The sequence below is a fragment of the Phodopus roborovskii genome, unplaced genomic scaffold (assembly GCF_943737965.1).
Source record: "Phodopus roborovskii unplaced genomic scaffold, PHOROB, whole genome shotgun sequence".
Classification (NCBI taxonomy): Eukaryota; Metazoa; Chordata; class Mammalia; order Rodentia; family Cricetidae; genus Phodopus; species Phodopus roborovskii.
In genome coordinates, this window is record NW_026125391.1 from 11,659,191 (window position 1) to 11,681,486 (window position 22,296).

General features: G+C 42.5%; 1 protein-coding gene across 1 annotated transcript in view; it reads left to right on the forward strand.

Moving 5' to 3' along the window:
- The first annotated feature begins 1,906 nt into the window (after positions 1-1,906).
- The window catches only part of Tspan13 (tetraspanin 13), a 28,582-nt gene continuing 8,192 nt past the window's right edge, over positions 1,907-22,296 (forward strand). The window contains exons 1-2 of the mRNA XM_051175091.1: positions 1,907-2,170; positions 21,834-22,001. Coding sequence (XP_051031048.1) covers positions 2,108-2,170; positions 21,834-22,001 — 231 coding nt within the window. The 5' untranslated portion in view covers positions 1,907-2,107. The remainder of the gene's footprint in view (positions 2,171-21,833; positions 22,002-22,296) is intronic.

A 22,296-nucleotide genomic window follows, 5' to 3' on the forward strand; every position in this document is an offset into this window, starting at 1 on the left:
ACTTCTTTGTAAACTTCTGAATTTATTTATTTATTTTAAAATAACGTCTTCCTATGCAGCTCTGACTATTCTGGAACTCAGAGATCTGCTTGCCTCTGCCTCAAGAGTACTGGAATTTAAGACACTCACCACCGCACAAGGTGTAAACTTATGAATTTTAAAAAAGAAAAATGGGAATTAAAAGTATAGTTTGGGGACTTCCGGGCGGGACGAGCTTGTAGCTGGGTCTGTTGAAGGACATCGGCTGCAGAATTTGTGACTTGGGTTAAGACTGAAGTCATCGTTGGTGTGGAAAGTGATGGCAAATTCCAGTTCATTGGTATTACTCTCACAGGTAGAATGAATTGTGTACTCACCATATACGGAGGCATCACTTTGTTGGTTTTATACTTCAAGTTAAGGCCTAATAGAACTTCAGCAGTGAAAGCATCCTAAATGAACCTCATCTGCTAAGTCCCATGCATGAAAAAGCTGACGTCAACTTATCATGTAATACTCAATTTGTATAATAAATTATAAACCTGGAAAATATTATACAAGATTGAGAAGGATTACAAAAGACAAAGAATCCCCCCCCCTTTTTTTTTCGTATGGAGTCGTTAAAGTATGGAGAGGCTAGAAGAGGGAGTATTTAAAGTTCTTTTAATTAACTTGTTTAAATCAATGTTTTTTGATCCACACATTCAGGTAACTGATGTTTTAAGCTCAAAATGTACCGTAAATTTGAAAAAAATTTTTTTGAGATTTATTTAAGCATTTTATGTTTATGAGTGTTTTGCCTGTGTATGATTGTGTGTGTGTACTTGCGCATGTCTGATGACACTGAGGTCAGAAGGGGGAATTGGATCCACTGGGCCCGGAGTTACAGATGGGAGTGATATTTGGGTGCTGGGGGGTCCTCTACAAGAGCAGTAAGTGCTCTCAACTGCTGAACCTACTCTTAATGCCCTTGAATAACTCTTTATAAAATACTCTATTGGTAGAAAGTACGATGAAATAACCAAGCCTTAAGTTAGCAGCCAGAACACAGCAGTGGTGCTTAAAACACGTTGGGGGCGGGTGGTGGTGGTGCTGCTGATAGCATCGATAAGACATTTTATTCTATGCAATGGTCTGTCAGAAAGTGCTTTGTATTCGTCTAATCTAGTTAGAGGCAAGGAAACAGAATTCAAGGTGCTGAAAATCAAGTGATAACAAATTAACCACATCTGTTATTGAAAGTCTTCCCCAGCTCTTATTTATGCAAATAAATAAATAAATAAATAAATAAAAAACCAAAAAAAAAAAAAAAAAACCCTAAAATTCAGGATCCTACCACAAGAATAATGATTCGTGATTGCTTTTGTACATATGTACTCATGAGGTTTAATAGTATATCTCAGATTCCTAGTAGAATAAGTCTCCTTGACCTGAAATCTGTCACAATTCTAGGCCACATTTCTGACCTATGTTGAGAGAAGTAGATTTTGGTTTACTTTCATCATTTTTTTTCCCTTTCATTGCCTCCACCCTCACCCTCTAAACCTTTCATTCTTGTCTTTTTTTTTTTCATTCAAACGAGGCCAGGTGCGTCGTTTTATCATCTCATTCAAAATGGTGCCACGTCACCCACCCGCTCCGTGCCAGAATGGAGAGAGGTGCTGTCACTTCTGCTTCCAGCGTGGAGCCCCGCCCTCTGCTGCTCACCTGCTTGGGTGGGGGGGGATGACACAGAGGCCACTGTCACGAGCCCGAGGCCCGGTTCCCTCCAGGCGGTCTAGACCCCCTCCCCCTCTGCAGAGCTGCCCCGCCTCTCCCGGATCCCGGTCTGCCGAGCGCATTGATTTGCATATTTCTACCTTTGTTCCCCGGCCATGGCCAATCAGAGTGCGGGGCGAGGCGGGGCGGCGGGGCGGGGCGTGCGCTCGGCCGAGCTGCTGCGGCCGCAGGTTGCAGAGCGGGTGGGAGCCGCTGCGGGCGCGGCACTGCAGCCCCGAGCCTGAATCCCGAGCCCGAACCCCGAACCCAGGCCCCGCCACAGGCCCAAGAGGCTAGGATCCAGCGGCTACTCGCCCGGCCCCGCAGAGGACGCCTCGACTCGCAGGCGCCCGCCAGCTCACGCTCCACGATGGTGTGCGGGGGCTTCTCGTGCTCCAAGAACTGCCTGTGCGCACTCAACCTGCTATACACCGTAAGTAGCCTGCACCCGGTGGCACCTGCGGGGGCCGCCAGCCTCTGACTAGCCGCCTGAGCCCCATTCTACGCCCTCTGCCGCCTTCCCATGCCCCAGCCTCGCTCGCGGCCCCCGCCCGAGACCCCAATCCTTGTCGCAGTCTCCGCCCCGTCCTTCATTGTGGCGCTCGCCCCTCGCCAGGCTCTCTGCAGCCCTTCTCTTTGCCATTCCCTTCGAACTCATCCGTCCCTCCCTGCTCTCGCATCCCTCCCCAGGATCCCATCCCTTTCCCTCCAGCTGCACGCTCCGGCCAGGCCATCCCATCTAGATGGTGATCGGAGGCTGGAGAACAGCCCAAGCTTGGAGAACAGTTTTTGCGTGATAGCGTGGCCTGGCATGGACCAGGCGGCCTGTGGATGGCGCGCTTCTGGCTCAGGTCTGAGCGCTGTCCTTTGAATGGAGGCCTCCAAGCGAGTTCACAGGATATCCGTGGCTTCCGAAGTTTGTTTAGTGCTTACATAAAGTCTCTTTGTTGATGTTCCTGCCAGTGAGGTTCCAACTTGATGGTTTTCCCATGCCTTCTTCCTCCTCCCCCTTTATCAATATCCAAACTCCATTTAGTATATAATCCTCCACCCAAGTCGTTTGTTTTTTGTCCCTGTTTATCAGTTCATGCTTCCCAGTGGTAACGTTGAAAGCCCGTTTTCATTTTTGAGTTATTCTGGCTGAACAGGAGGAAGACAAGGTGACGTTTATTAAAAACCTTCTATATTCCTTTTCATGGACATTTATCATGCTATTATTTTTCTGTGGCAAGCGGGGTTGTCTGTATTTTATAACGGCAAAGATCAAAAAAGGGTTTTAAATACGTTTTCATACTGGTAGTCGGTGGGTCTGGAGTGGAACCGAGCTGTGGAATCTAGATCTTTCCATAAGCTGTCTCCACTGGGAGGACGAAACTTCCTCTCAGCCATCTCACTCCATCGCAGACGTGCTCCCTTCTATAAATACACCTGGTGCTTGCAGCATCCACCCTGAAAACAAACCCGGCTCCCCTGCTTTAGCAGAGCCAGGCCATCTGGGCCAGCTTAGGTTACATCCATGGGCAATCGAGGCGGGCTGCTTGGGGTTAAGAACAGAGGCAACCGGTCATTTTACCTCTTTGTGTGTGTGTGTGTGTGTGTGTGTGTGTGTGTGTGTGTCTGTGTGTCTGTGTGTGTGTCTGTGTGTGTGTGTCTGTGTGTCTGTGTGTGTGTCTGTGTGTGTGTGTCTGTGTGTCTGTGTGTGTGTGAACAAGATGGCAAATCTTTGAAGGCAAGCCAGAAATAGGCGTAAGCTTTTCTGGCTTGTTCTTAGGAATATAGACAACAGGTTCACAAATGGTAGGCTTGGAAGAAAGAGTCTAGAACACAGGGTGATGTAGCACCTTGTAATTGGAGATACATGTCATGTTTCATATCGAAACCCACCAGTCTCACGTGAGGCATGCTGACCATGTTGCTTATTAATTCCCATCCGTTCTTCAACAGTTTTCTCTTATTTGCTTGAAATGTCGCATTCTATTTTGTGCCTTGAGCCCCCTCCCCCTCCAGTGATTCGGTCATCTGTTTACCTGATTCTCCTTCTTACTGTGCCCGAGTACAATGGCTGCTTCTGTGCTTTGTTGGCTGTAAACATCAATGTGCAATAGATACATTTTTAAAAACAGGAAGGTTTTTTTTTTTTCTTTTTCAAACCAAGTACTAATTGCTTTCAAGATACATTTTTTTTTTTTTCTTTCTGGCTGTATATGCAACATGTCATGGACACCATGAGAAAGAAAAGTTGACACTAGACACTAGAGAGATATGTTAAGATTATTTAACATATGTTCTAAACTTGACCCCCCCAACAGTGATTTTTAACAGGTGTACAGTAAAACTTAACCAATTGGAAATTCATGGGACTTAAGTATGGTTAGTTTTTTTTTTTTTTTTTTTTTTTAAAGTCTTAGACTGTTTTAAACAAAGGGACAGTCCTTAAAATATGGTATTTTCTGCCTGCCTCCTATATGTTGCAAATAGGTTATAGTATTGTAAATGTAACAGTTTAAGTGGGAGGTGAATGAGAGGTAAAGTTGGATGAGATTTTAAAAGGCAGAAAAATCTTCTGCAGCTATCAATTACGTTCTGTCTCTCTCCCTCTACATTTTAAGGTTTTTTTTTTTTTTTTTTTTTTTTTTTATGTGGTTGCTGGCAAAGTTGAGCTTGGGTCCTAGGAGGTACTTTTTTTTTTAGATCAGGAATAAAAAGATCCTTTGTAGGTTTTACTCGGGCCCTGGTAACTGCCTCTAAGGTCTGTTCAATGCTGCAGGATTAAATATGAGCTCATTTCTCCAAGTGTTAGAGCTACGACGATTGCATGTGGGAGTGGCAGGTAGAAAGGCCCATGCCTGTGTTCGACGTCAGCACTGTTGTTTTGAATCATTTCCTGAGGAACTTGGGACTCTAGCAGCAGAGCCGTGTGCATCCTCAAGTGATACAAGGAGCCAGAGCTTTGCCAGTATGACCAGTCTAGAAACAGAAAGCAGGTCCCTGAAACAAGTTGGGGGGAGCATCCCCTAATATGTCCTGGGGATTCAGTGACCCTATGGAGGTTAGTGGTGGGTTTTCTGCCATGGTTCCTATAACCAGGGGGGATTCCCAGTACTGGAATGACCCTGGGTTAATGTAGTGTGTGTAAGCAGTCTGCAAGTGTAGATGGAAAGGGGAAGCCCAAGCAGTGTTGTAAGGGAAAGGACTACTTGCTTCAGAACTTCCTGTATTTAGAGATGACGAGTTTCTTTAGTCAACAGTGTTGGTTGTGTGCCTCCTGTGTGTTGACTGTAGCCTGCAAATACAGGGCTCTAAAGTATGTTTTGATGAAGTCTGTGTTTCATTTATTTCATTCATATGATCTTGAGGACAGTATTCTACCAGTAAAATTTTTGTCTATCTTCCACTGCCCTGAAACCTAAGGGAAATTAACATAGAAGGCTTGTGTGAATATTTATTTTCCCTGTAGGAATATAGGCTCTAGTTGGGGTTATCAGATGGTGTTTAAGAACTTAGATAACTTAAAATTTTGGACTGAGTGAAATCTTCCTGAGTTAGGAATAAAGAAAGGGTATTTGAATTGAGGAAATGAAAGGATATCTAGTCTCTTTCATACCTTCAGCCATACATATAAATTAAAATTAGCTTGGGAAATTAATTACTTTATTTCTTTATTTTGAGACAGGACACTGTCCAATCTGGTCTTGAACTATGTGGGCCAGGCTGCCCTCAACTTGGAATCTTCCTGCCTTAGCTTCTTTTTCCTTTCAAATTAATTAGCCATTTATTACATAGTTAGTCCAATACATTGGTTCCTATTAAAGCAGAATTCCAAAATTCAAGGGTAGCAGGATAAATGTTACTTTCAGTTATGAAACAGAACTACTATTTTTATCTCAAATTCAAATAACTGTCTCTAGGTTTCATAGCAAGAGGTAGTAAAGGTTTCAGATATTAACTATGATGTCAGCCATTCATCACATTTCCTACAGAAAATTGAAATTCCAGAACCCTCTGTATTGTTCCAGATGCCTCATTTTACAAGTATTCTCCCTTGAACTTCACAGACTCTAATGCTTCTTGTATTCAAAGCTATTGACTCAGAATCTTAAATGCCAGGGTAGAAGTCTACCACCATGCTCTATAATATAGTACATTTGTACATTCATGTGTTTATTTAATTCTTTTGTGTAAGAGTGTTTAAGTGCATGTATGCCTGTGTACCATGTATGTGCTTATTGCCTGAAGAGGCATGGATGCCCTGGAACTGCAGTTACAGATGGTTGGAAGCCACCATGTTGGGTGCTGGGATTTGAACCTGGATCCTCTGCAAAAGCAGCCAGTGTTGAACTGCAAAAGAGAGGATAACTTAAAAATTAATTGGTTGGACAGATGGTTTTGTAGAATAGAATCAAATAGAAAAACAGGACACAAAGTGTTTTTCCTGTACCCTGGCCTGTCAGAGTTGCTCTGCCGTGCCAACCCGATGCCCCAGCAGGGTAAAGAAAGGCATGTGACAACCAGAGTTTGACCCCTGAGCCCCACATGTGGAAGGAGAGAAGTGACTCCTACAAGATGACCTCTCACTTTTGCACCTCTGCTGTGACCTGTATCCCTCCCATATACACAGGCACATGGTTAATACAAAGAAAGGAAAATTGCGCTGCCAACTTCTGGGTGGTGGCACATACCAGTTGGCACTTGGGAGGCTGAGGTGGAGGATGGCCACAAGTATGGGGACAACTAGCTGTGTAGGGAGACCCTATTTTATCCTCTAACCCCAAATAAAAGAGATTTGAACGGTCAGTTTATACACATAGGAATGGTGTAATATGGTTAAAAATCATTTTGGGATTTAAACTGTAGGCATGATTTGATATGTAATATACATAGTTTAATATATATGGGTTTTGAGTACAGAAAATAACAGAGTTGAAAATCAGAAAGAAATTTCATAAGGTGTGTGTGTGTGTGTGTGTGTGTGTGTGTGTTTGCTTGCTCGTGTGTTCATTCCTCTAAAATCTTCCCAGGCCTTTTTGCTTTCACTGTTTCTTAATGTGAGAGCGTGAGAGTCTTGACTGTTTACCTCAGGTTGCCTTGAACTTGCTGTCATCTTCCTGCCTCAGTCTCTTGTCTGTAGGATTGCAGGCGTTCGTAACCATGCCCAGCTGAATTCTTTTACTTTCTTCTTCCTTTGGTAAGTAGCTCACTTTACAATTTTTCCTTCTTGAGAAGAGTTCCCCTGAAACATCAAAAATTATAGTGATTTCTAGATTTCTGTTTTTAACATGTCTAACATGAGTGCTAGGTTAGGAGGAGCCTGGGTCCTTCGTGGTGGAAGGAGAGAAACGATTCCTACATGTTATCCTCTGACCTCCACATGTACACCATGGCATGTGTGTACTAAGCCCACCCCAAACAATGAGTAAACAAATAAACAGGTGTAATTTAAAAATAAAATTGAGATATATTTTATAATAGAATGAAAAAGAGTTCATAAAGTGGTAGGAGAAAAATGTCACTGTTGAACTCTAAACCTCACAGCGTGGGATTTTGTTTTATTGTTTTTGTTGTTTTATCTACAGTCTCTTCATTTGCAAAATGATGAGAATTTCATTCTTCCCTCATGGGATTGTGGTTAAGATAAAATAACTTAGTGTGTGTAAGACACTTAGATGGACACTATAGAAATAGATTTAAGTTCTTATAGCTTCAAGTATGAAAGGGGAATTATTCAAAACTTTTGAACCTATAACTTTTGAACTTACAAACGTGTGCATTATAATGAAGGATTTTTCAAGCATTGGGAGTTTGACACATACAGGCTGCTATTAATATGTGTCAGGAAAACAAAGAGTTTATATATCCACAAATAAGAACACTGGCCTTTTACTTGTGATAAAGTAACGACTGGGATATTTTGACTATAAGCATAGAATTACAGTTTTTAGATTATTTTCTTTTTTTGAGTTAAATGTGTGTATGTGTGCTTCATGTATGCAAGGTAAGTATTCTACCAACTGATCTATAGTCCCAGTTCCTGAATTTTATATTTAGCTATTATACATTTATTTAAATATATTTTAATATAAAATGAATTTTAAAATATTTTATCTTTAGTACAGTTTTTAGTCCTAATCTAGTCATTAGAATTTTGGCAAAGACACTGCACTCCAGCTAAGGAAAGTATTGAAATTGCTTTCAAATGGTTGTTTAGCATTTTTCAAAATTCTGATCATTTTTTTAAACTATTCAAATTTATTTTGCTTTGCTTTGTTTGTTTGCTTATTTTGAGACAAGGTCTCACTATATAATTATGACTGGCCTAGAACTCACTCTGCAGACCATGCTGGCTTCTAACTCATACAGATTCACTTGTCTCTGATTCCTCAGTGCTGGGATTAAAGGCATGAGCCACCATACCTAGCCTCATTTGCATTTTTTAATCAGGGTCTTGCAATGCAGCTTGAGCTGTTAAGATTTAGTTTCTTCTTCTGCCACGAATGTGCTGTTTTATAGGCACGTGCCACCACACCCAGCTCTTCAAATTACTTTGATGTTTTGATGTGTGATTAGATGGGTGTAGTAATATCCCTATTATTTAAACCACTAAATGTCCACTTGGTCCTTGACACTCATCACTAAAAAGAAGTTCAGAATTCAGAAGGAAGCAGTTACCTTCTCCCCCATAGAGTCTGCAACTCAGTTTAATTCATTCTGCTGTACTCCTTTTCCCCACCGCCACACAATTCTGTTCTTGAGGAAGCTGTTTTAGGTATTTTTGTTTAGGCTTACACCCAGGATCTAGAAAGAACAGGACATTGATCCTTGGGTCGCAGGACATTGGACTTCAGGTGTAGGCCATTAGTCAATCTTGTTTGTGAAGTTTTGAGAGGTAGGGGTGCAATTCTTTTGTACTATTCGGGTTAGTGATGTCAAAATTCCTGGCTGTCAGCCAGCAAGAAACAAATCAGAACCAGAAGATGGAGGGAAAGGGCTTGTCTTTTCTCGTGGCCTTCTACTTCAGAATCAGTAGTGTCTTCAGAGTAAAACAGGTTACAGGTGTGCACACAGAAGCGTGGAGGGCCTCCTCACAGGGAAACATTGAGGATCTCCTCAGAGTAAAACAAGTTACAGATGTGCACAAAGAAGCATGGAGAGTCTCCTCAGAGGAAACAGGTTACACATGTGTACACAGAAGCATGGAGAATCTCCTCAGAGGAAACAGGTTACAGGTGTGCACACAGAAGCACCGTGGGTAATCACAAAATTATTGCTATAATAGAGGCTAGGGAGTCAATATTATCGAAAGTGAAAGAAACAAATTCTGGGCCTGTTTTGAGGGTGGGGCCCACACTCTTTCTCTTGGATTGAAAATGAGGTATTAGAGAAAGGGGCGGGTGATAGATGCCTTACGGGTGTCACCTGGCCAGATGGAATAGGATTAGTAGGACCAGAGAAGACTCATCAGTAGATGTGATGTCAGAGATTCTCAGACAGTTGGTAACCAGCCTAGACTGGACTTAGGGGAGAGGGCTACCAGGAGATGCCTTTGAAGGTACCTGAGCATATGAGTGGCATTAGCAGGACTGTGATGGGATGAAATCATAAGTCAGTAAAGGCAGCTGGAGAAGGGCAGTGACCCATTGACTGAAGCAATGGCATTATGAGGTTTAGGTGACAAGGTGACTTCTGCAAAGGAGCCAAGAATGGGATAGCCGTTTAAGTGGAGGAGAACATGATAGAGTTGGTTGTTGGAGAATCTGAGTGCAGCAGCTGCAAGGAGATGGACTTGAGTGGTGCTGATGAAGAAACTAAGGCTAACAGCTGTTATTTCACACTCTCATTACCACTCCTGAATTATTTGGTGCTGGGGATTGAGCCCCTGGCTTCCTGTGACTGAACCTTTGTGCATGCTATACCGTTACTCTACCAACTGTGCAGGAAGATAGGCAGGGCTAGGAGACTGGGAGAGTGCTTGGGGGTGGGGGAAGCCTGGAATGGCACCATGTAACTGTGAAAGGAGTAACAGATCCAGGCATTCTCTGGTAAGCCAACGTCACATGGAAATACATTGATTTATAGAAACGGGTGAATATTTAAGACAGAGTTAGCCAATAAGAAGCCCTAGCCATTGGCCAACAATTTTATCATTAACATAGAGTCCGTGTGTTTATTTGGGGCTGAAGCAGTTGTGGGAGCTGGCCGAAAAAAAATCTCCAGCAACACATTACCTCAAGTCTATTGGTAGAACAAGATGCCACTACATCCCCTTTTTTCTTTTTACAATAACAGCGAGTCTCCACCATTTTCTTTGCTAGTGCACAGTGCATCCCCAGCATTAGTTATTGAATACAGATGTCAGCAAGGGGCTGTTTTGCTAGTAACCCCACCTCGTCTTTGTAACCGCTGCAAAGGGAAAAGGGAGTGGAATTTTATTGGCAGCTGTGGGTACCGTTTCAAAATATTTGACCTTGGAAAATGATTCAGTCGGGATGCCTTACTTTTAGTTCCCTTTTATATAAGTTCATTATAGGAGTCAAGCGCTTTGTGTTCAGTGCCTTGTAAGCAAAACACAATGGTAATGTGGAGAACCCTATAGATATGTCCAAGAGTCTTGTGTCACTTGAAGAATACAATGAAGAAAGAACTGGGATTTTGGCTTCATGCTAAATGCCTGGCTCTTTAGCAATATCTGGATTACTCATGGGCTTTCATGTCTTCAGCTGGATATTCTATGTCACAAATACATCCCTTTGCTTGGTCTTTGAAATCACAAGTTCATTACAAAATGCTTGAAGGACTTAGGGGAGAGGTGGTTTGAGGCCTGTGCTTATGTGTAAATCAAGTTCTGTGTGGCATTGGCGGTGTACCATCCTACACTCTCATAGCAGTATTCAAAGTTTTCTTGCCTGCTAATTCATCAGAACTTCTGCTTTTTGTTTATTTTGAGACCAAGTTTCACTGTGTAGCTCTTGCTGGCCGGAACTTGCCATGTAGAGCAAGTTGGATTAAAGGTCATAGAGATATGCCTGCCATTGTACCCTGAGTGCTGGGATTGAAGATGTGTGCCACAGCAAGCCAAATGAGGATGAGATGCCAGCTTCCTCCCTCCCTCCCTCCCTTTCTTCCTTCTTCCTTCCTTCCATTTATTTTAGTGTGTGTGTTTATGTGTGTATGTCTACCTTGTGTGTGTAGGAGTCTGTGGAGACACAAATAGGGTCTAGGATCCCCTAGAACTGGAGTTCCAGATAGTTGTGAGCCACTACATGGATTCTGGAAGAAGCATAAGTGCTCTTAACTAATGAGCCATCTCTCCAGCTCTGCTTTTTAAATTTGCAGTTATTTATTATTTGTAAATTTAATTTATTTTTATGTGTCTTGTGTTTTGCCTGCATGTATGTCTGTGTACCATGTGCATGTTTGGTGTTTGAAGAGGCGGTCAGAAGAGTGTATCAGGCTCCCCGGTTACAGGTGGTTCTGACCCTTCAAGTGATGGTACTGGAAGCCAAATCTGAGTCCTCTGCAAGAGCAGCCAAGTTTCTTAAGCCCTTGAGCCATCTCTCCAGCTCCTTGTTTGTTTGTTCTGAGACAGGGCTTTGATATGTAACCATGGATGACTTGGAATTCAATAGGTAGACCAGGCTGGCATCAAGTATATGGTGTTTATCTTGCCCCTGTCTTCTAAGTGCTGGGATTATAGGTATGTGTGTATCACCATGCCTGGCCATCAGAACACCCCCTTCAATTCACAACTAATGAGACATTTGAATAGTTTAATTACATCATCTAATCTATTTCTGGTGATCAAAAGAAGTAGCTGGCTTAGAAATATTCCTTTCCTATTTCTTGAATAGGGTGGATATTTGATGAAACAATGTAATTTTATGTATCATATGTACAAAGAAAAATCTGGTGCATGGTTGGACTGAGGTTTTTTTCCCTTAAATAATGTACAGACTGAAGAATAAGCATTTCCCATACATTGATGAGGAGTAGTGAGAACCCTTTCATCCAGCAGTTTTCAGTGGACCGCCTCTTCTGCTCTAGGCATTTAGCCAAATGTTGGGACTATGAAGCTGACATAGCATTGACTGCAGGCATCCCCTTTAATGATGTCAGAGCTGGAGAGTGGTAGTTAATTGCTTATCTCCAGAGGTAGTCAGACCTTTCACATCATGGCGTTTTGAGAGCATAGGAGTACAGACACAATATTAAAACAAGATAGGCAGGGTGCCAGCGTGGGAATGGCCTAATCTTCCCTGGCTTCAAAGAACAATTAAACATCAGTTAGTATCTGTGATAGTTTGAATGAGAATGGCCCCCATAGACTCATATGTTTGATTGCTTGGTTCCCAGTTGGTGGAACTGCTTGGGAAGGATTGGGAGGTGTGGCCTTGTTGGAGGAAGCATGTCACTGGGGGTTGAGCATTGATGTTCCAAAAGCCCTGGTTGTTCTCAGTGCTCTTCCCCCCCCCCCCCCCTTGGCCTCCTACTTGCTAATTAAGCTGTGGCTCTGAGCTGCTGTACCAGTGTCCTGCCTGACTGCCTATCTTTGTTATGCTCCCATCATGATGTTTGTGGACTAACACTCTGACACTGTAAGCCCTCCATAGACTCCTTTTTTTTCTTTACGTTGCCTTGTCACAGTGTCACATCATAGCAATAGAAAAGTAACTTGCTCGATTTTCTGTTGCTATAGTAGAATATAACAGACCAGGTAATTATTAAGGAAAAAAGCATACTCCGCACAGTTTCTATAGGGTAAAAAGTCCAACATCACATGCTGACACTCCCCCATCATCCCCATCATTACTACTATGTGCAGGGAGGTCTTCCATGGCACAAGAGCAGAGGGCTTTGGCATCTCAGGGCCCTTCCTGCATACATAAAGCTTCTAACCCATCATCGAGGCCCTGCCCTCAGGACCACATGTGACCTGCATCGCCTTCCAAAAGCCCCCTTCCCAGTTAAGGTGGGACACATTGGTGCTGTTCCTTGGCCTGTGCTGTTTTGAGCATTAGCTGAGGATGTGTCCCTTAATGGCGCACTGGCTGCATCTGGGGCTCCGCCTGGGGATTTGTCTAGAGGAAGCTATGCTAGATTTAGACACTTTCATAACCTTGCTGTTGTGTGCCTTTTCCCATCACAGCCCTTTTAACTCCCCTTTAGAGCTCTTTTTATATATCAAGTTTTCTTTGTTTTAAAGAGAAAACAGGAAAGGTTGGTGCTTCCTGATCATAAAAACACCACTATCAAGGAGTTAATGGAGGCACGATCTGTTTTTTATCAGCATTCTGTCTCCCAGAGGAAGGAAACTATTTGTCATGGCTCTAAATTTACGTTCCATTACAACTGCTTTCATAAGAAAACTGTTATTATTGAACAAAAGATTCTCGGCAGTTGCTTTGTCTCCTAAGGTGTAGTGACAGGCTTAGATTTTTTAATTATGTAGCTACATTCAGATTTCATCTGAAGCCGCAATTTTTAGATTACGAACTTGGACTTGTAATCTCATTCTCCTTAAAATTGTAAAATTGTAAACCAGTGGTAGCATTTAATTATCACTGCTGAGAATAAGTCGTTTTGTTATTATATGGAAAAGGCTCCTTTTAGTAAAAATTAAACAGTGATGATCTATCTTAGAAGTACATTAAGTCTCTCTCGGTGTTATTTCTAGCTCGAAAACTTAATTGTGACTATTTGGAGAGTTTCAGTTATGCTATGTTACAAACACAAATCACACACAAGCCTATTTACATTGTTTTCAGATCATTTAAATTAAAAGACTTTCATTTGTTTCAGGATTTTATTTTAAAGATTTATTTTTAATTATGTGTGTGTGTGGGTGTCTGGGTGTGGATTTGTACACATTCACGCAGAGCCTGTGGAGCTCAGAAGAAGACATGGGATCCTATAGGGCTATTGTGGGCTGCCTGTTGGTGCTGGAAACAGCATGGGGCAGTACTGATGTTCAACTGCCGAGCCATCCCTCCTTCAGCTTCTTTCTCCTTGAGATTTATTTGTTTTTATTTTAAGTGTATGAGTGTTTTGCCTGTGACCTCCAGGAGAGGGTGTTGAATTCCCTGGAAATGAATTTGCAGATGGTTGTGAGCTGTTGTGCAGGAACCAAACCTGGGTCCTCTGCAAGAGCATCAAATACTCCTTTTTAACTGCTTAGCCATCTTTCCAGCCCCTGCTTGGGTTTTAGTCAGAGAAGTTAATTAGTTCACATAAGTTCATGATCATGTGATTTTGATGTTTGCTGACACAGATGCAGAACTGGTTTTGCATCAGAGGATTGAATCTATGTTCTTTCTTTCTTTTGGGACTGTCCCATACAAATGGTGATCCTTGTTTGTGTACTTGTGCTTGTGTGTGTGAGAGGGGACTAGGGTGGTGGTGTCTTGGTTCACATTTCAGTCTGTTAGGTATGATGGACTTAGAGGTCTTCATTTATTTATCTTTGTACTGACTAACTCATGTCCTTAAGTGTCCTAGGTAAGCACTACCATTGAGCTGTCATCTCAATCCTGGAAATGCTTTTGACTGTATGTGAATGGAGAGTCAGTAAGTTATTGCCAGTGGCCTGCCTTTGGGTGTATATCTCTTTTGTTTGTTTGCAGGTTTTCCTTTTTTGAGTGGGAGTGAAGTGTCAGAAGGAATGTGGATGGTACTCCATGACTCATAGATAAGCATCAACAACTATTTGAATGAGGCAGGATGGTCTGATTTACAGGGAAAGGCAAGGCAGAAGGTTTCAAGTTGGTGCACATAGAAGAAAGTGCTGTTAATGTTTCATAGTTTATTAACTAGGAATCTCATATACATACATAGATAATAACATGATAGGGTCCTGTGAACTTAGCAGCTGAATTTTACAGATGCCCAGTGTTCTGCTATGACTTCTTCTCTAAGAAGTAAATGTTAGTGGAACCAACACTCACTCTGCACCCCTTTGATCCCATAGTAAGATAGTGTAAGTAGTCACTATCTTGAAATCCACACCTGGCATGTACATGTCCGTTTATGACATATAAGACAATTCTTGAGCCATGGGAAATTGCATTGCTATTTTGTGTTTGGAAATTGACATATTTTATCAAGATGTGTATGATGCTTGACATATCTTTTGTTTTTGAAGTCTATTGATCTCATAGGAATCGATTCAGATCACTTGTATTCTATTATGTGGTTACACTGGGTTCATGGATGCGCAGTCATAGGTGTAGGGTTAAATCCATTGACTTCCTGACCCACACAAGGGTGCAGCTGTGCCCTGCCTGGTGTGTGTGGCTGGTAGAATGAGTCTTGGGGATTAACCTGCAAACAGAATTACTAGGCTAGTGAGTGCCACATCCTTACTCTGTAAAGTGCCCAGGGTTTTTTACCCTTTTGCCAGGAGGTGAATTGGATCCCCGTGGCCATGTCATGGAATGTTTGTGACTCTAGTATGTGTGAGCTTGTTTGGTCTAATATGTAGGATTTTGTTTGTTGATTGGCCTTTTTGGTTTTCTCTGGTTGCTTCTTATTTTTAATTCCTCGGAGCCACTTTTGAGCCAGTGCTCTTAACTTCTGAGCCATCTCTCCAGCCATGCTTTTGGTTTTTCTATTTTCATTCTGTTGGTGGTGGCCACTTGTTTCTACACATTTTAATACTGTGTGGATGCTTGGATTTCCTCTCTACGTGGTATGGTTGCTTCTTATTTTTAATTCCTCGGAGCCACTTTTGAGCCAGTGCTCTTAACTTCTGAGCCATCTCTCCAGCCATGCTTTTGGTTTTTCTATTTTCATTCTGTTGGTGGTGGCCACTTGTTTCTACACATTTTAATACTGTGTGGATGCTTGGATTTCCTCTCTACGTGGTAGTCATTAGTTACTCATGATGACAGTGCTGTCCTTCATCTTTGCTTTTTATCTCCCGTGTTCCCGAAATTTGAAGGAAATTTCATGTTTTGTCACTGAGTATGAATTTTTGCTCTGGGGTTTTGTTGGATGTCTCTTATCAGTGAAGTTTTGTGGAATTTAGTTATTTTCTTAATAATTAATTAATGTTTGAATGGCTGGGTTTTTGTTTTTGTTTTTTTTTTGTTTGTTTGTTTTTGTTTTCCCCATTTTTGGCAGTCTCTCAGAGCACAGGCTGGACTCATATTAGCTTTTATTGAGGCTGCCCATCAGCCCCTGATCAATCCTTCTGCTGTGCCTTTGCCATCCTGGGATTGTAAGTGGGTACCACTATACCCACACCCTTGCTTTAGTCTGCTTCTGCTCTCTATCTTTAAATTACTCTTTTAAAATTATGTTTATTGTGTATAGGTGTTTGTGTCACTGTGCATGTGTGAGGAGATCAGAGGACAACATCTGGGACTCTCTTCTCAACTTCCTCTGATGTGTGGGTCCCGGGAACTGAACTCAGGTTGTCAACTTGCAGAAAGTGCCTTTAGTTACTGCCGCCCTACTGTTTCTCTTTATTTGATTTGATGTATTTGGCTCCTTTGCAAGTCTACATCTATAAAACATGACTCCCCACTCTTTTTTTTTAATCCCTTTAATTAATTATTTTTGTTTTTGACTGTCCTGGGACTCACTACATAGACCACCAGGCTGTCTTGAATAAACAGAGCTCTGCCTTCCTGAGTGCTGGGACTAAAGGCATGCACCACCACGCCCAACCTTGTTTAAATATGCCATTTTCAGTCTCAGCTGTGTATATGCCAGGCTCTTGGGAGCTCTGTTGTTGTCATCTTTCTCATAGATCCCCCCACTTAGGTGTTTGAGAGTTTTGATTGATAACAAAACTTGTCTTTTTAAAATCTGGAGCTGTTTGGGGATTGGGGTTTGCATATGTCTCTCTGAGTCATCTAGTTCTCTCAGGTCTTCCTCGCCTTCTGTCATTCCAGCTGGTGACCAGCTTCCATCTGAACTGCGGCATGCGGATTCCTACATGCATGGGTAGAGTGGCTTTTAGCGCCTAGAAGGCTGGGCGTTCCATTTCAGGACGTTTGAAGATACTCAGAGATCTCTGTCTTCCACAGCACTTTACCTGGAGTTCCCAGCTGTGTATGGGCTCCGGTTCCACTTCCCAATTCTGCTTGGCCTGAACCCAGACTCTTCCTTTAGACTCTGATGCCTGCATAGGCTGCTCTCTACCAGCTGGGCCAGGACAGCCAAGGCTTTTGGTTCTCCTTCCTGGGAGCGGGTGGGGGGGGTGGAGGGTGGGGCATCTACGGGATTTCCTGTAGTTTCTGTGTATATGCTAAATCCTTTTTCATTTGTTTGAAATATATTGTGGCAGCACGGATTGTTGTTTTATTTTAATTCATTAATCAGTTAACGTGCATGATGTGTGGATGAGTGACAAGTGCCATTGCACTCGGGGGACTTGTGGAGGGGGAGTCTAGGGATCGAACTCAGCCTTGAGCAGCAAGGGCTGTGAACTGCTGAACAGTCTCCCCACTTCCCCCCTCCCCTCTAAAAATGTTTAAATTTTTAAATTTATTTATGCTTCATGCGTTTTGCCTGCATGTGTGTACCACATATGCATGCTAGGTGCTCCTTGAAGTCACAAGAGGGCGCTGGGTCTCCTGGACTGGGAGTTCCAGGTTGTGTGTTCAGCCATGTGGGAGCCAAGAATTGAAACCAGGTCCTCTGAAAAGCAGCAAGTGCTCTGCATGGCTGAGTCATCTCACCATTCCAACCCCTCCTTTTATTTTTTATTTTTTTATTTTTTCAGAGGCAGGGTCTTACAATGGAGGTCTGGCTGGTAGCTTGGCACTTGTTATGTAGTCCAGTTGGTCTTCAACTCTTGGAAATCCTCCTGCCTTAGCCTTCCAAGTGCAGGGATTGCAAGTGTGACCATCATGTCACACTGGAAGAATTCGTGGTAGTTTAGAACTGTCTGTGGTAAGCCAAGTAATACCTGCTCTCAAAGATGCTGCGTAATCTTAGGTTCTGATGTTTGTAATGTGCTTTCCAGTCTATTTCCATTGTTCAGACCAGGTAAATTTTCAAAAGCCCCGAAGGTTGCCTGTTAGTAACAAATTACTGCAAGTGTAGTGGCTGAAAACAGCAGGCCGTACTTTCCACACCAGACGGCAGAAGCCACTACAGATCTCAGACTCTGTCTCCTGGAGTCTGATCCTTGCATTCCTTGGCATAGAGCTCTTCTTCTGCCTTCAACACTCAGCATGCTACCCCAAACCTCTCAGCTATACCCTGCTTCCCTCAGCTAAGTCCTCAGACTTGCACCCTCCCCCTGCCTCTTGCAAGGACTCTGGAACTATTTAAGTCATATTCAGATAATGCAGAGTGGCCATATCTTGAGAGTATCAATTGCACACATTCAAAGTCCTCTTGGCCAATCCTTGGAATCACACTGTGGACATTGATCTTTGGAGCTGGGTATCATGGTGTACTGTGGTCACAGAGGATTGCTTAAGTCTGGGAGGGACATGCGAGCCAGCTAAGGCATCAGGGGGATACCTTGTCTCATAAAGGGGAGTGTAATGTATTCTCTTTGCATTCTTTGTCTTATGAAAGGCTACACTACTGCAGATGCATGGTGTTTTTATTTGTGAGTTCATTACAGTAAGATGATATTTATTTGATTTAACAGCTTATTTCTCAGTGTGTGTGTGTGTGTGTGTGTGTGTGTGTGTGTGTACACCCAAACATGTATGTACAGTTTCCAGGACTGTAGGAGTCCTCTCTTTCCCATGTGTGAGTCTTGACGATTGAGCTCTGGTTGTCCTGCTTGGCAGCAGTCACCCTTGCTTGCTGAGTCATGATCTTGTTGACCTGGATTTAGATTTTTAAATAGTCTGAAAAAAAAATCAAAGGAAGAAAAATACTTCATGATACATGAGAATTCATGAATGTAGACTCCACAGTCTGAAGTGAAAGTGTTGATGGTCACGGTGGTTATGTGCATGTCATCTTAGTACTTGGGAAGCCAAGGCAAGACAATCCTGATTTTGAGACTAGCCTGAGCTACCTGACCTTACCTACACCATTCTAAAATCCTCCCAACAAAAAATGAAGCAAAATCTAAACCAACAACAGCAAAACTCCCAAACAAAACAAAAACTCCAAAACTTCAGCCAAATAAAACTAAAAGGTGGGGGCTGGTGTCAGCAAAGCTTGCACATCCTGTTTGTACTGTGTGTCTCTGCACTGTGTACAGTATCAGATCGGAATGATTGGGGCAGGGCAGTCATCTGCACCACCAGGTTAAGTAACAGAAACAGTTCCCAACTTCTTTTCCATCATCTGCCCCATCTTTAAGTCTTTCACTTACTTTTTTCAGTTTAATAGTTAAGAATATTTAACATTTAACATTCTTAAGTTTTAAAAATTCCATTAGTTTGGAAAGGTTCTTTAAAGCCGAGTTTGTATACATGTATACCACCCAGTGCGCCTGTGGGAGAAGAGGACAGCTTTTGGGGACTGCTTCCAGCTTTCCACCATGCTGAGGGTGTGTCTCCTGTTTCTGTTGCTGAGCCGTGTAGTCCATGCCATGTGGCCTGAGTACTTCCAGCTGGTTCTGTCTTCTGCCTGAGGAGTATTCAGAGAACAGCCGATGCCACTGCATTTGGCATTTTACAGGGTTCCGGGAGCAGACTTGAGTATCCAGGCTTAGGTGTTGAGTGCTTTTCCCTGCTGAACCACAGTCCTCGCCCAGAAGGACTTTTTTATGTTGAATGAAATGCAGGTTGGTGGTCTTATCCCATGAGTTCACCTGAATTAGTGAGCAAGCCTCCTGAACTTGGTGTTAGCAGAGGGGGTGAGAAATCTGTGTTACCATGGGCACAGGCTGTGGTGTCCAGCTGTTGGTCAAACTCTAGTGTAGATACTGCTGTAAGGGCATTGTTACCATCAGTTGATTAAGTGAATCAGACTACCCTCCACTGTGTGTGTGGGAAGCCTTCACATCCTCTGAAGTTTCCCAAGGAAAGGGGTGTTCTGCTTAGTTTCCAGTGTGCTGGGCCCTACAGATTTCTGACAGATCAGTCACAGTTGTATGTGCCAGATCTTTAAAACCTCTCTTGTCTGAGAGCCTCATTTTCTTTGATAAATAGATATAGATGCACATATTTTCTGTTGGGTCTGTTTCTGCTAGACCCTGGCTGTTGCAGTTAGCTACTCTGGTGTGTGTGTGTGTGTGTGTGTGTGTGTGTGTGTGTGTGTGTGTGTGTGTGTGTGCTGCTGTCTGTGCCCCACACCAAGCCCAGCAATGATGCTAAGCCAGGAAGAGGGGAGGCCCTTCCTCACACCCACCTTAGGCTTCTGCTCTTACTGACTGTGAAAGGAAATGTGCTGTGTTTGGATGTTACAATGTTGGAAATAAGATCACTTGTAAAGGTGCAGAGGACTTTTTCTCAGTTCACCATTGTTTGAAGTTATGAGCTGACTGAGGGAGTGATGGAACAGATGTGACAAGGGAAATGGAACTCAGGGAATGCTTTCGGTGTTGCCTGTGTGCTAGCCACGGTGGTGGAGGCCACAAGGTCCCTGTCACCAGAAACTGGTTCTGTAGTCCTACAGATAATTTCTTTTGTTATCATGGTTTGGCTCTTTGGCCAAGATTCCAAAAAGAAAATGTTTTCGATAAAAATACAAATAGAGTATTTAAAAACACTAGTTAGCAGTTTCGTTTGTATCTCTACATATGTAAATATCTTTAAAAAAAAAACAAATGAGTGCATTTAAAGCATGTTTAGTATTGCTTAACACAAACGATGATACATATTAGCAGAAAAATCCACGTGGTAATTTATATATTTCTAAACAGATTTTACCAGGCCTTCCAGTAATATGATACTAGAAAAAATCTAGTTTTGAATTTTGATTTTTCCAAACTGGGCATTGCACTCCCACATTACTCCAGGAGATGGATTGACTAATGGTGCTCTACCCTGCTCTACAGACCTCTCTTCTACCCCTTCTCTGAAACCTGACTAAGCTAGATATGTCTTCCCTAACCTGGGTTAATTATTAGCCCTTTGTGGTTTGCCATTTATTTGTTGTTGTATTTCTAAAGTAATTGTGGTTTTGAGTTTTATAATTCCTAAGGTGTGCCAGCTCTTCTGATGGTGCTTGACAAACCTATAAATAAAATGGCTGAAATGTTATGTGATTTCTTCTTGCTTTCATGCCATTTCATTTTAAATAGCTGAGCTCTTCTACCCTATTTTCATCTGGGTGACTTTAACGGTCTTTTGTCCCTCTATATTTGAACATACTCGATGTTGGCACAATTAACATCAACAGTAGTTCTGAAAACAATTTCTGAGTATTCTCCAGAGCTCAGGGTACCTGGAGGTAAGAACATAACAACACTTACTTGCAAAAATTTCTTCTTGCTCCTGGAGAGACAGATAGGGGAACAGATTTTAGTGCAAGAACAGAAACAATAGCTTCACATTCAGTTAACACAGCTTGACAGGGGAGGGAGGATTGGCTGAGCCTTTTGGGGAGTGGGAGGACAGAGGGGGCTGCAGGCCAACTGGGTTGTGAAGGAAAAGAGAAATAATTTTTATGTGAACAGATCAGAATTGTGCATTGAAGTGTGTTGCTGTCTAGTTTTATATGTGCTGGTCTTGCCCAAGTGTAAGTCTTGTAATCCAGATGCCCTCCAAGACTCCGTGATTGCTCTCTGGATTATTTTCGGTCTTTTTAAAAAGGCTTAATCCAGGGTTACATTAAATTAATTAAAACAATAATATCCAGGGAAGGTTGTGCATTTCAGTCTGCTTTCTGTGTCTGTGGGTTTCACATTCATGGGTTCAACCACCTGGTTCAAATATTGCTTCGTGAGCACAGATACTTTTTTTGTCTCTAATTAATCCCCTGAGAATTTGGGTAATGTTGCATAGCCTTGATACTGCTTAGCTAGTCTGAGTCATCCAGAGGTGGTTTGATGCTTAAAGGAGGTTGTCAGAAGTTATGCAAATATGACAACTTTTTATATGCAACTTGAATTTGGTGTATGTGGCAGGTCCTGAGACCAACACCCTGGAGAGCCTGAGGAACTCCTTCAATCATGTGAACATTACTAAGATGTAAACAGCTGGACAGTGTATAATTGAACCTCTCCCATCTCTCCATAGCTGGTCAGTCTGCTGCTCATTGGGATTGCTGCGTGGGGCATCGGCTTTGGACTGATCTCCAGTCTCCGGGTGGTGGGTGTGGTCATTGCTGTGGGCATCTTCCTGTTCCTGATTGCACTGGTGGGACTGATTGGCGCTGTAAAACATCATCAGGTGTTGCTATTTTTTGTATCCTTTTTAAAAAAAAAAAAAAAAAATCAGGGTTGTTACCTCATCAGGCGAAGTTCTCACTCATTATCGATTATGTTTCAGTGGTTGCTGCTAACTTAATGCTATTATTATGGAATTCATTGCCAGGAAGCAACCCTTAGAAAGACAATGTAAGAATAACTGTAAGGAAAAAGCCGTATGTTTAGTTATCCCCAACCCTTCCTTGTGACATCTCAGTGTTCTACACATTGGGCATAATTCTGATTTTCTTTTACAAACTCAGAATTAAAATCATTTCGTTACTTCTAGGCCT